At 35.4% G+C, this 15295-nt stretch overlaps 1 protein-coding gene across 2 annotated transcripts in view; it reads right to left on the bottom strand.

The window, feature by feature from the left end:
• The window catches only part of LOC120636568 (protein spire), a 223195-nt gene that overhangs the window by 11672 nt on the left and 196228 nt on the right, over positions 1-15295 (bottom strand). For both annotated transcript variants that reach the window (XM_039908105.1, XM_039908113.1), the window contains one exon: positions 9860-10014. In XM_039908105.1, the coding sequence (XP_039764039.1) occupies positions 9860-10014 (155 nt within the window). The remainder of the gene's footprint in view (positions 1-9859; positions 10015-15295) is intronic.

Below are 15295 nucleotides of genomic sequence, written 5' to 3'. Positions count from 1 at the left end.
CAAAAAGAAAACTCTTACCCCTAATATGTATGTAAGCGGCATCAAACCGGTACACGTTTTTTGGTACAACTCTGACAAACCGCGTACGTAAAAAAGTTCGCTTGGTTTAATTTACGCTACATGCACCTATTAAACATGTGTTTAAATCTTAATATATATAAATCTCTTGTCACGATGTTTGTCCGCGATGGACTCCTAAACTACTTAACCGATTTTAAATTAAATTGGCACACCGTGAGCAGTCTGTTCCAACTTAAGAGATAGGATAGTTTAGATTTTTAATTATAGTCGCAATTTTATTTTGTTGCAAATTATTTTTCTATAATTAATTGACAGTCACATGTTATATATATATATATAATACTACTATACTAATTTAAGGCTTAGCGATACTGAATGCTTTAAAAACAAAATCAAACGCAGACGAAGTCGCGGGCAACAGCTAGTTATTTTATAAATTAAGATAGGTCATGATCAACAAATGTTTTCAGACCTGGCACCTCCCTAGTAACGGTGAGCGATATGAATTTTCTCGGGTCTAGTCTAGTTGGAGGCTTTGGCTGTGGCTAGTTACCACCCTACGACAAAGACGTGCCACTAAGCGATTGGTTCCGGTGCGATGTCGCGTGGGAACCGATTAGGGGTATGACTACCATACTGCCTAACCGGTGATCATCTTAAACTGCATCATCACTTAGCAGGTGAGATTGCATTTAAAGGCTTACTTCTAGTGGAATATAAAAAAATATATATCTAATGATATAATTATATATCTCCACATAATAAGCAGATAAATAATCGAATTGTTGATTGAATATAAAATGGCAAAAAAATCTATCCAAACTTTATGGTTGATTTCAAAAGAACCGCTATAACAGATTATTGAATAGTTAAGCCGCTATGTTGATAAAAAATAATAACTGAACGAGGTCAAATCATCAGAGAGGAATCTCTATTTAGTAATAATAAAAAACTAAAAGTGAGCCAAATAAAATCGTTTAATCGTCAATCAATTTGCTACCGGAAGTAAGTTGTGTGTTTATATCCTCTTTGCCGAAAATCTTGACATTTGTCGCCATTTAATTCATCTAACGAATCAACTATTATTTATATTTATTCAAATACATACCTCTCACTTCCGCGTTTTAGATTTTACTAAGTTATTCTCACGTGAAAAATTATAAAGTAAGAAATGTTATATAATTTAAAAGTAGATTAACGTTTGTATGTTTTACTTTTGAATTATATCCGTAAAACGTCTTTGTGTACAGATGTAGCTGATTAGAAAACAAAGGAATTCTAATATACCTACTGACCTAATTTTTATTATGAAATGAACAAACGGCCTGGTAATACCTGCACGAGGCCGGTTTTGCATACTATGTCTGTAAGTTTTTGTATATTTATAGTAGATTATACTTGACGGACCAAGCAAATGGTCCACCTGATTGGTAAGTGGAAAACCATCTCCTATAACCGGTACAATACTACGAGTTTGTAAGGAACACTTTCTAAAAAGTGCCGACCTGTGTCCTTCCACCTGAGGCGTACTTAGGTGGTAAGCCTCATCATATCAACCCGTTACCGGCCCACTAAACGGCACGGGTCTCCTCCAACAGTGAGAATGGGTTAAGGCCGTATTCCACGACGCTCGCCTAGAGCGGAGTGGTGGATTGATGGTTAAGCCCCATGTGTCTAAAATTACCCCGGCCACACGCCCTTCAGACAGGAACGCTGTATTGCAACAGTGCTGCTTAGCGGCAGAAATAAGCATAGCCGCAGCGGTACTTCTCGGAAGAGCTGTGTCTCATGTGCTACTAAAATCATGAGAGTGAACATAAAACTGGACATAAACCACACACATTATAACATAGTAGGTATCCGTAGGTACACTATAACATGGTTGGGTTATTTCGTAAATAATATTTTGTCTCACATCACAAGATTGCTTTCTCTTAAAGTAAAATCCCATTTACCTACAAGCTAGCAGGGTAAACGCATATAATAGCTACAATTCTACCTAACATAAGAAAGTCAAAGATAAAGAAGTGTCTTCCAAATTTGAATTGTGTTTATACTTATTTAATTTGAACTACCTAAAAGAAAGGTTAGTTAAGTAATTGCAAAATCACGATTGTATGTACAAACAACAAGACACAATTGAGTAATTGCACGACAGTGGTACCTGTGTATACAGGTAAAGAAATAAGTATAACATATATGGCTACATAAAGCTGTATTATTCTAACTCATTAATCTCCTTAATCGTTGTTGCTAGCTGTGTAAGCATTCATCTCATGGAGTATCAGTTTACGGATCACAAACAGCAAAAGGCAAAAAGAATTGGGACGGAAAAGTGACGTTCATACGGCAAAAATATGTCAGGAAGATTGAAATTGATGTTCACAAATCTGGGATAGCGTAGATAATGCGAGAGCGTGTGTAAAACTAGGCTAAAAATGTTCAAACAAAAAAGTAATGCTTTTAAAAAAAATTACACAACAAAGATCAGTTCGTTTTTATAACTTTGAAAGTATGAAAACTAAAGACATTGGTGCCACATTACACATTACACAAATCTCTAAACTAAATTGACAAGAGTGTCCTTGTCACAATGTTTGCAGAGGAACAGGATAGAACTATTTTTAGACCTGTCAGTGTGTAAAATTAATTTTAAAGATTTTTATTGGCACCAGAAATCCTAATTTAAAAAACTGCTAACACGCAGGAACAAACAAGTTTTGCAAAGTAATAAAGTTACAATATCTCTTCCGAGAAACTTCGCAACCTTCGATCTGAAAGTTGTGAAATCTGAAATTTTTGCGACTACAGTTAGTCGCAAAAATTTCAGATCGTTGTGTGTTTCAGATTATTTATAAGCATTTAGCTTCATACCGCGTTCACTTAAATACATGCTTAAGATCTATTTTAAAAGCAAACCACTTTCTAATCCTTCTTTTATTGTGTAACTGGTTTTGACATAATAGCAATCGACCTAATTTATTTATATAACTTTGAAGACCAGTATTTATACATTGTCCATGAGCTAAACCAAAACGGTTCTACGAATTAAACAGCCAGTAATGTAAAAGTCTTGTTTATAATCGTATGCACGGAATCTTTATAATTTTTCCGTACATATTTAATTACGTTAAAATGCACGTTATTATATTCACTAAGATTTTTTTTCGATTTCGCTGTTTGTGTATGTGACACTAATAGCTTTTTGTTTACCTAAACGATTTCTTAGATATTCGCCGTTGAGTTACAAAAAATATAGTGTAAGATAAGTCTGTCTACCAATCTTCACTTGTCCAGCGTGGTGAACTACGGCCTAAATCCTTCACATTCGGAGAGGAGACCCGTGCCTTGTATTGACGATGTAGATAAGTCTAGATGTCAACGATTACATCATTGCGTGATACATATTGTCAATGGTACCCAGTTAGTACAAATATATTTACAAACAAAATATAGTCGTAATAAAACTTAGAAAGCCAACTGTCCTCATTATAGACAATGTTTCCAGCACTTTATTACCAATACGCATAGTTCCTACTCAACTACGTGATTTAAATTAATTAACTTTTGCTACGTCTTCAACTTTCTTGACGTTTTCGTATGCTTGCAATGCTAATGTTTTCATTAGCTTAATTTAAAGAAACATTGAGTTGTATAAAATAAATACTAAAGTGACTTTCATATGTTATCTAAACATTATTATCAACTAATTGAAGTCCACTGTTGGACATAGATCTATTTTAAAAGGAGTTTAAGAGTCCACGTTCTAAACCGCTTGTTTTTTTCGGCTTCCAGCGGCTCATTTCGACCAACGCTGCGCTTACCGGTACGGAATCGCCATTCCAGAACTTTGGCATCCTAAAGACCTTGGGTTCTTTTGACCTTTGCCAGTTCAGTTCCATGACTCGGTATGGGATCTAAGTACATCACCTAATTGTATGGGGATTACCAAGAAAATACCAAAAAAAATCCGCATTAATTTTTTTCATATTACATACCTTAACATACGAATTTAACATACGAATCGCATAATCCCTTACTTTTGCGAATCCGGCAACCTCTCTTAGTTATAAATAAAATATCCGAAGCCCATCCGCTGTAGTGAGATTAAAGATAACTACGGCTTCTAAATTTAATGCAATAATCTCGGGCTTTCCACCGAGACACTTAAGTTATGCTTTTCCTTTCCTTACGGTGTTCATTATCATCGAAGAGTCGTAGAGTTAATTCAATATCATAATATATTAGCAGTAAAAGCGAACCTCATAAATAACCTATATTAAATATCAATACCCCATGTCTTAACATTCAAAACAGAACAAACTGATGTCAGCTTCAAAAGAAACCTATCTTCTTAATTTAAAGTTTGAAGACTGACTAATAAAAATCCAACAAAAACTTTCATTTATTATTACCCTATTTTACCCCCTTTATATGGATAACCAAAAATACGTTGATCGAAATATTTATTATTTATAAGTTATTACTAATCTAAATGCAAAATTCGGTGTCTTCAAAATATGGGACTTTTATACAAATTTACAATCCCTATCTTACCACTTCAGGGGTAGTTTTGGATTTAAAAAAATAACTGATGTCTATGCTTTAAAAGAAACATTCAATTTAGGTACTAGTTACTTGTCTATACTAAAATGCCACAATATAATATTATATTTTGGGAGAAGTGAAGAAATAATTCTGAGTATTATTAATTTAAACAACAATAAACAACAACAACAATTTCATATCCAATTTCGATTTTTTGTACCTGAGTTGGTATCTTGAATACGTAAATAGAAATAATTATTTTCCGTTTGGTCCCGATTCTGTAATCATACGGATCCCTATAGACGTCTTTCTGAACGTCCCTCATTTCACAGTCTTTTATTTTATATTACCAACGTATTCTTGATATTATTATTTGTTTTACATCGCGTTCGTGAACATTATGAAGACAAAAAGTAGTAAAAAGTCACGGAATCGTGTTGATAGTAACCATGGTGGTTTCCGTGTTTATTGCTCAGAAAAACATAACCGTTCAGGCTTCAAATCGGTTAATAACCTGTGCCCTGAATAACTTGCTGTATTTTTTGCTACAGTCTGTAAAACTAATATTCTTAGTTGCAAATATAAATGGGTCATTAGAATAATTATATATACCTAACTGAATGTAATTTTTTTTACATAATGATAACTCTGTTAACATCGTATGTCTTGTGAATTTGGCACTCACAAGAAATTACGTGAGTTTTACATAAATGGGTTTATTGGCTTTACATTGAAAATGTACTATTAAAATTCTTAAGCAATGTTATACAAATGGTGCTATAATCACAACCCGTGATTCATCATAGCGTGAATTAACATGTGTTTTAAAAGTATATTAAGAGTATTATTATTATTACTTTTTCACGATTTATAAATTTCACGATAATTTATTCTTGAGATAATTTTGTACGTATTTTCATTATGCGTCCCACTCGCAAATTATCTTGCCTTTACAAAAAATGGCTCCGAGTCGTCAAGTAAAAATAATACAGTAGAATCTGAAAAAAAAAACAAATAATTTTTATCGGAAACTGACATTTATTTGAATAACGGTTTAACTATTTGCCTACTCTCGCAAATTATCTTAAACAATGTCATTCTTATTTCGCCCACTAATATTTACTTATGTATCGCAGAGGCAAAATTTGTATGTAACCTTGTCACTCAAGCTTCCAGTTAGATTAAAAGTGCTAACAGCTAACAAGTCCATATTTCTTGTGTGTGTCTCTAACCTTAACGAGTGGGTGGCATACGCCTGCATACACCTACAACCTAATGCTACATTTTTTTTATAGTATAATTGACGCAGCAAGGAGATGGCCGACCTGATTGTAAGTTAAAAGCCATAGCCTGCCGACTGGAAGCAACACTTCGCAGGTCATGTACGGTGTCCTGCAACGTGTTTCCATCAACCTCAGGCGTAGGTGTAAGCGTTGTGTGCCTGAGATTACACCAGCAACCAAACCCTTTAACCGAACCACAGCATTGCATCAATAGTGCTTGGCGGCAGAATTAAGCATGGTACTTACTTCCTTGGTGTCACCGAAAGCTCGACTCCTCTTTTTCCAACACAGAGGCTACGCTTAGATGACGTGAAAACATGTGTGAGGGTATTACGCGGCATCTGCTTAGTCGACGTTCACGCATACTCTAACGATTTGTTATTAACGTATGCGTGAATTCTATTATCAGTACAACAAAATTTTAACTATATGAAATCATCCAATCTAAAATATTTATTTCACATCATTTAGTAAAGACGCAAGAGGTTTTTAAACACGTAATTAAAAGATTCCCAATGTGACGTGTAAATAAGAGCCAAAATTCATTGGCATTATCAATAAAGTAGGTTACAAAAGCCTTGCAATAAATAAGTTTGTTCAAGTGTAACTGACTGTATACTTTCTACAGGATATTTGCTTTAAGGTTACGGATGAGTTATAGGTGGCGAGGTCTACTTATGAGATGCGTACGCACATATTTGTCACCAGCGATAAATTAAAGAGGTTATCAATGCAGCGAGATTTTACTATATTTTTGACATTTATTTAGTTATATTTTAAATATAATCGCGTATAAAATATATCTAGAAAAACGTACCGATAATTTTCTTATGAGAACCCAACTTATTTGGTTACCCCATTTGAAAAACTTAGATTGCTCCGGTTTTAAGTATTTTTAAAAATAAAAATGTATTCGCATTTGCATTCTATTTAGTTAAACAAAGGTTTATTATGTACTAAGTAGTTGTTGTACGCGACTTCGTTCACGTGGAAATTTATATGAATGCGTTATCTCTGTCTGCGTCACTATGCAAAAAACATGCCGATCTCTGTGGAAAACAAAAACGATATCGATGTATAAAGTAGCCTATATATACGTGCTATTCCAGTGCTTAAACTTCTATCCAAGCTTTCGCATTATAAAAATAATAGTATAGATAACAATTCCAAAAAACGGTATGTTAATTAGTGATTTGGTAAACACATATAGGTTTCGGCGATGGCACCATAAGGGTTATTTTACCGTTTTGGTAACGGAGCTCGAAAATCCTACAGCATATTTTTCCGCGGAATTTGGTTGTAGTTAAAAGCAGCGTTTCTCAATTTTCCAAGTTTCAAAAGTACACAGATTGTGCTCGAAAGAATTCTATAGAATTTATTTTAATAAAATGCTGAGCGAATTTTCATTCCAACAGTTAGGATATCGATGAAATACCTAGCTTTTGAATTCCCAAGGGGATTTAAATGGATCGGACAAAGGTTCCAGCGAACTCTCGAAAGCTTTTAACTTCGACAATAGAGCAAGAAATTTGACCAATCAAGATTTAATTTTATCAAATATATTATAAAATTTCATATCTATTGTTGCTTCACGCTTAAGCATTTCGGTAGGATGTCGCGTAGAAACCTTATCACATAACTTAGAAAAGTTGGAGGTGCGTGCTGTTCGAACCCCCGAAAGTGAAGTCGAGTTCCTAACCACTGCGCTATCATCCGCTTCGTAACTATTCTACGGCTACAACATGCTTATAATAGTCGACTTAAATTAGTCGACGCTAAATGAAGATGGACACCATATAACACGTTAAGAAAAAGAAAAGAAAAGAGAAACTTATATAAAAGGAAAAAGAGCTAACTAATTATTCTATATTAATCTTAATATACAAAATTATACAGAAGGAAAAAAATAGAAGTTTCCTTTTTTTCCTTCATTACATATACATTGTATATATAGTAGCATATTTTTGAAGTTGGGCACTTTGTCTTTAAATTTTAATCCTTGGCTTAGACTATAATCCTTGGACGATTGCAGATTAAAGGATAACTGGAAACTAACAAAGTTGTCTACCAACATCTAAAGTTTGGGTAGGTTTGTACATAAATATTTATTTATGTAACATATACAAACCTACCCTATTTGCCCTTAAACGTGAGCGTTTTATTGGATAATTTATACCTATTTATAACACATATAATACCTATACCTAGCGCAGTCGACCGCAAATTGCGAATACATTTCTAGTTTTCTAATAAACGGTTCTTTACAATCCTGCCAGGTTGTTTGTAAGAATTCGACGTTTCCCATTAACCTCGACTAAAATAAACTGTAATTCACGTGAATTTTGGTTTGACGAGTTTTCCTACAGGTAGGCTTCAGCCGCTCGTCACCCTGATTGTGTATTAAAATGGAAAGGTTGTTTCATAACTACTTTGCAAATTTTCTACGGGCAATATAAAATTACTACAAAAACACAACATATTTAGGTTGCTATATGCCAAAAAGTCTCTCTTGTGATTTCTATTTCCGCTATATTTATCGATCGATTAAATTGAAATCGATTGATATTTCTAATTGGTTACTTGGCAGTTCACATTTCCAATTTATTATAAGGTGACAATATGTTTTATTGTCACCACAAAAAGCGCATCCGCTTTAGAGTCGATGACTTGGCAGTGCCCGCTCTTGCGTGTAATAGATAGTCACCTAATTGTGTTAAATTTAACAATCAAATGAAATATGGGCAACCAGATTACCTTGCTATTTAAAAATAATATATCCCCAGTACTGGTGCAGGAAATGCAAAGAAGTATACATATTCAATATCTAATATTGATCGAAATTGAAAATAGACATATTTGTAATTAATGAAAATTTTAAGTTTTTTCGTTAATAATTGCAATATGAATAAAAAAAAAAAAAAGAATATACGTAGTAATGGATTATGCAAAATGTAAAGAATTAAAAGCCTTCTCCTAATTAAATAACCTTTACAGTTCTCTATAAATTTGAGAAAAATAAACTAATTATTTGGCTTCACGGTTATATACCTTTGCCTTTTCCCTATGCAAAAGAGTATTGAAAAAAATAACAAATTATTGATGATATTGTATAAACACCGAAATCGAACGGAACACAAATGTTTTATGATAGTCCTACACGCAAATCGAATAATTAAGTTTTACACTAATACGTGTGTACACCAACATCAATTTGCGTGTGTTAAATCGCTAACAGGCGTATCCAGCCGGCAATTATTGTTAAACTATTTGAAATCGCTGTCAATCACTTTGAAAAATGAACGATATTCCGGTTTCTTTGCACGAAGGAATTCTTTTGTGTATGTTTGCAATATAATACGGCAATAAAAATAGGTTAAGAGTAGGGTTGCCAACTTTAGTTGACCATCCGCTCATCGGTAAGCATGGCGCTTATTATTAGGACGGCCCGAATTCAATCCCCGATAGAGGCAATTTGGGTATTTATAATTTCTGAACTTTCCCTTGTTTGCTCTGGTGGAAGGCTTCTTGGGGTGTGGCTAGTAAACGCCCTACCGACAAAGAGGAGGCCGCTGAGCGATTTTGCGTAGAAGATATGAAGTAGAAGATAGATATGAAGCCGCGTAGAAACCTTTTAAGGGCATGGGTATAACTGCTCCTCAAAGATTCACCGCTATCATCTAACTCTAAGACTGCATCATCACTTAAAAACAAGTTAGATTGCAAAACCAACTCAATTCTATAAAAAATCGTGTAATTTATAATTTCTTTAATACACCGAAGCAATGATTCTTTGACTCTACAATGCTCAATCGCTAAGAATCGCTGAAAATAGCACCAAATGGGTCGGCTATTATACCCACTGTATCTATCTAAACTATGATAACTATCCCAGAGATACTTGTATGTCAAGTTTGGCACTTCAAATTTGGACATAATTTAAACTGTTGTATGGGGACAGTATGTCCAGTACTTATATTAGAAGTCAGTCAGTTATAATAAAGACCCACCTCAAGGTTGTCAAAGTCGACTTTGATAAGACGTCGTTGGGGTGGCGCGTGCGGCGTGACGTCACCGCGTCGCGTGTGTGCGTGTGGATGCGTATGCGGATGCGTATGTGTGTGAGGGTCCCCACCACCCGGACCGCTGCCTGACCCGCTCGTTGCTGAAACAATACAAATTTACATTAAAATTAAGTTACCACATTAGTGACGTAGCGGCATCGTGAGGTGATGGTGATAACTGCATTCGCCAACTTAAACCTAAAGCTACGAGGGTTTCAAATGCGCCACAAGGATGATTTTAAATGAGGTACACAGAGGATTCTAGATTGAGCATTCATAATTTTCTATTGCAAAAGATCCAAGGCTCTCTCAAAAGACCGACGAAAACGAAAGCGGGTGCATATTGGATTGGCAGGTAAATACAGGCCCGCCGCATTATGATGAGGCGCCTAATTCAATAACAATTGAAAGGCAACTTTATAACCATCAGCATGTGGTCGAAATTAAGAAGCCCGCCGGGAATGCGAATGGACATGCCAAATGGCAAGCAGGAGCTTGGACCGGCTGGCTGTTTGCCATTTAGGAAAGTTAGAGGAAAATATTTACAAACTTTCAGCTTCTTTTAAGACTAGGGCACGTTTAGAATCCGTGTAGGTACCTTTAGATTCAATAACTTAAACTTACTTCATATTTCATTCTTCTAAATTTCGGCAAAACCATTGTAGGTCTCACTATCATATCACTGCATTAGGCAACGTTGTATCATCATCATCATTATTAACCCAGAAGAAGAAGTGAGACCTGAAGTGAAGATTCCACACGCCTTTGAGAACGTCATGTAGAAAGCAAGTGCTATTTTTATAGCTCGAATAAAGAAACGTCCATAACTCTGATAACGAACTCTGGTACAAAGTGATATGCATGTACGCATCAAAAGTACCTTGTATAGGTCCTATTTCAATAAAGAAAATGCGCGTATTAAACACAGTGATTTATTTGTCGCCGAAAATCGGTCCCTTTAATCAAATTGATCTACAGTAACTAAGAAATATTTAAAATAATTAAAGTTTATAAACCGGAAATTGGAAGCAGCTGATAAAATTGAGTAGGTAGGTCATATTTTTTTCTGCTGTATGAAACGCAATTGAATCTATACTGGTCGCACCGCGCCGCGTACACTCCATATAATATGCTTCTTATAAACTAAAAGTTTATTGTAGTGAATAGTAAACATTTGACTGATTAACCCGGTCACTATTGGTTACTCAAAAAAGTAAACGCCTATAAATTTTTAATATATACCTTGTAATATATATCTTTTAACTAGGTATAATTCTTATAACCCTAAATTAAAACACGATTTCCGAACACTATGATTTACAAAATTACGCCTTGAACTCGCCATATTTAAATTATAACCTAGGTATATCACTCTGGATTTAAGGATTCTAACGATACCTTATGCACCTAAGTTGGTTCAGTCGAACAGGATAAAAATACTCAGAAACACACGTACATAAACTCCTTACTCCTCTTTTGATCAGTAAATAAGTCTTCTTGTTGAACAAAACAATAATTTGTCACATTTGAAAGAGGTTTAAAACCGTCACAAATAAATATGCACAACAAAAGATCGCGAAGTGAAGCAAGCAATCTGTAAGAGTGCGGCGAACAATGGCTAATAACACGAGTGTTGACATGTTTCTTTTTTGTTTTACTTAACATTTTCCCGCGCAATTGCAGAAAAATTACAAGTAACAATACAATTCCTATTGGATTCCATTTGTATGGAATGTTATTGTCGTTATGCTGATTCCGTGTTCATTCCTTATTAATCTTCTTCTGAATTCTTCAATGAATGGGGTATTCATTCAAGAATTCAGAAGAAGTACTATCGAATAATAATTAAACATTGTTGTTTTTCTTAATCTATATCTATACTTATAATAAAACTGTAAAACTGAAGATTTCTGTACATTTAATTTATTTTGAAATTTTGACTTTAATTTATTTTGTTTTATAATCGACACTGAGTCCAAAACAGATTTTTATTTAATTTTTGTCTGCCTGACTGTCTGTCTGTCCGGGCATCACGGTAAAACTACTGAACGCTGCAATTAGTTTCTAGGTTTTTTAAGATATTAAAACCTGTAATAACCGATTTGGTGCGGACGAAGTTGCGCGGGTTAGCTAGTACTTACTATATACCGGTCATAGCCCAATGGGTAGAATAATATGGGGGCCAAGAACGAATCTCTAATTCATCTATTAATTTAAGCCGAAGGTCCCGGGTTCGAATCCAGACAGGGGCAATTTAGGAACACATAATTTCTGAATTTGGTCTGGTCTAGTGAGAGGCTTTGGCCGTGGCTAGTTACCACCCTACCGACAAAGACGTGCCGCTAAGCGATTTAGTGTTCCGGTGCGATGTCGCGTGGAAATCGATTGGGGGTATGACTACCATACTTCCTAACAGATTATCTCGCTACCACCTCAGACTGCATGCACTTACCACCATGTGAGATTGCAGTCAAGGGCTAACTATTAGTGGAACAAAAAAAAAATAAAAAAAAATCGTTACGATTCGTTATCGTTATACAATTATTAGATGGTGAAACCGCGGGGAGAAGCAAGTAGACAATAAAATGTATTCAGAGAGAGAACTTATACGTCTTGTTTGAAATAACATTACAGTTTATTATGTTAGTACTATCTTAATTTGATAATTAGATACGGATCGTTAGATTTGTAGTACAATATTATAATTCGAAGTTTTCTAAATGTTTATATACACTCATGCTGAGTTTATGTTACATTATATAAAGATGGAGGCGGACTAGATACGAGGAAAGATGGACTTTGTTATAAAAAGATCAAGTTTTGTGGTGCCGCGACCTTTCACTCTATTTTACCTAACTTGCCTTATTATATACCGGAACACGGACAGCAGAGTTATCTATGCTTCTACTACCATCTTCTGCGATCGTCAGCCCGTCTGACTTACCAGTGAGAGGTAATTATGGACAAACTTACCCAACTGCACAGCTTGCAGGACAGACAATTATCTGTTTCTTTAGTGTGATGCCACTACTGTATAGATCACTAGCTGTCGTTAGTCGTCTATCGCACGTGTCGCGCGCTCCCGCTCGCTGTTTCATTTCATTCCCCTTATTTTAAAGCCTAAATACATTCACACTTCTGCAGCCAGGTCCCAGAGAACTTTTGTAACTTCAAATTGGTAGTATAGAATTCGCTTAAAGTATTTAAAGGCTTAAATTCATACACAAGCTACAGCCGGCGCTCCTAGCGAAACTATTGAAACTCAAAATTTGTATAATACTAATATTACTTACAGTACTTAATATTAGCACCTAAATTTTAAGTGACTACTCAAAGACGAGCGTACGAACCGCATACTAAGATATCATTCCCCCAGTACGAGATTTTAACGCTGCTAATCTATAAATACTTTGTAAAATGGAATTTATTTCCCATGATATAAAGCCCAGATTCGTCTACTACAAAAAAATCGTCCACAGCAAGCGCTCTTTGGAAAATAAAATTTGCGACTAAAACAAGTCAAATTAGGCCCATTTTTCTTTGACGTCACAGTGTTTGGAAACTCAAAAACGACTCTATGATTGCGAGCGTATTACATACTAACGTAACAGCACAGAACTAGGAACATACAGAAACCTAAGTTTTCTAAATGTTTATATACACTCATGCTGAGTTTATGTTACATTATATAAAGATGGAGGCGGACTAGATACGAGGAAAGATGGACTTTGTTATAAAAAGATCAAGTTTTGTGGTGCCGCGACCTTTCACTCTATTTTACCTAACTTGCCTTATTATATACCGGAACACGGACAGCAGAGTTATCTATGCTTCTACTACCATCTTCTGCGATCGTCAGCCCGTCTGACTTACCAGTGAGAGGTAATTATGGACAAACTTACCCAACTGCACAGCTTGCAGGACAGACAATTATCTGTTTCTTTAGTGTGATGCCACTACTGTATAGATCACTAGCTGTCGTTAGTCGTCTATCGCACGTGTCGCGCGCTCCCGCTCGCTGTTTCATTTCATTCCCCTTATTTTAAAGCCTAAATACATTCACACTTCTGCAGCCAGGTCCCAGAGAACTTTTGTAACTTCAAATTGGTAGTATAGAATTCGCTTAAAGTATTTAAAGGCTTAAATTCATACACAAGCTACAGCCGGCGCTCCTAGCGAAACTATTGAAACTCAAAATTTGTATAATACTAATATTACTTACAGTACTTAATATTAGCACCTAAATTTTAAGTGACTACTCAAAGACGAGCGTACGAACCGCATACTAAGATATCATTCCCCCAGTACGAGATTTTAACGCTGCTAATCTATAAATACTTTGTAAAATGGAATTTATTTCCCATGATATAAAGCCCAGATTCGTCTACTACAAAAAAATCGTCCACAGCAAGCGCTCTTTGGAAAATAAAATTTGCGACTAAAACAAGTCAAATTAGGCCCATTTTTCTTTGACGTCACAGTGTTTGGAAACTCAAAAACGACTCTATGATTGCGAGCGTATTACATACTAACGTAACAGCACAGAACTAGGAACATACAGAAACCGTGTGCACGAATAAAATTAAAGCATCAATAAACACTCCACTTTAGTAGTGTTTCTTCTACTACTCCATTCGATTTAGCAATTGACAGTAATTATCCTAGCTCTAATGTTCTAAACGCATACCACCAAATGGGGAAAATAGGAAGTTTTTGAGCTAGCAAGAATGCGCAGGTGTAGAGTGAGACATGCGCAGGGCGTTTTCACTGTTTTTGGACACAATGCATGCAATAATAGCTAAATGAGGGTTCTGTATGTTCTTAGCTCTGTGGAAAACAGGTCCCGTTCCAGTCGAATGACCATTGCTAGTCACGCCAGCTCATTAGCTGCGAATTGTGCGCAAAAACCTTGGTATTTATTATTTAGGTCTAGATAAGCGCAAAGCCTAGTTTATCTGCAGTGCAGCTGGCATTAAGCTAGCTATTAAGTTGCCTGTCGCTTACCTTTGAGTCTTTGAGCTAGCGTATGAGTACGCTTAATACTTAAGGTAGAGTTCAAAATGCAATTCCGCAGTAGAAAGGAATTGAAGAGCAATTTGAACCAACTTTTATGGTTTCGTTTAACTCATAAATGGATTTATTACGCCGTGGACGTCGATAACAGGTTAAGGTATAAAACACATACAAAATATATTATGATTTTCAAACCTTTCTATTTTAATGCTAAACAATAATTTTGACGGCCGATTGGCGCAGTGGGCAGCGACCCTGCTTTCGGAGTCCAAGGCCGTGGGTTCGATTCTCTTAACCGGAAAATTTTTGTGTGATGAACATGGATGTTTTTCAGTGTCTGGGTGTTTATCTGTATATTAATATTATTCA

This window comes from Pararge aegeria, chromosome 3 (genome assembly GCF_905163445.1).
Source record: "Pararge aegeria chromosome 3, ilParAegt1.1, whole genome shotgun sequence".
Lineage (NCBI taxonomy): Eukaryota > Metazoa > Arthropoda > Insecta > Lepidoptera > Nymphalidae > Pararge > Pararge aegeria.
This window is presented reverse-complemented; position numbering and strand designations above follow the sequence as displayed.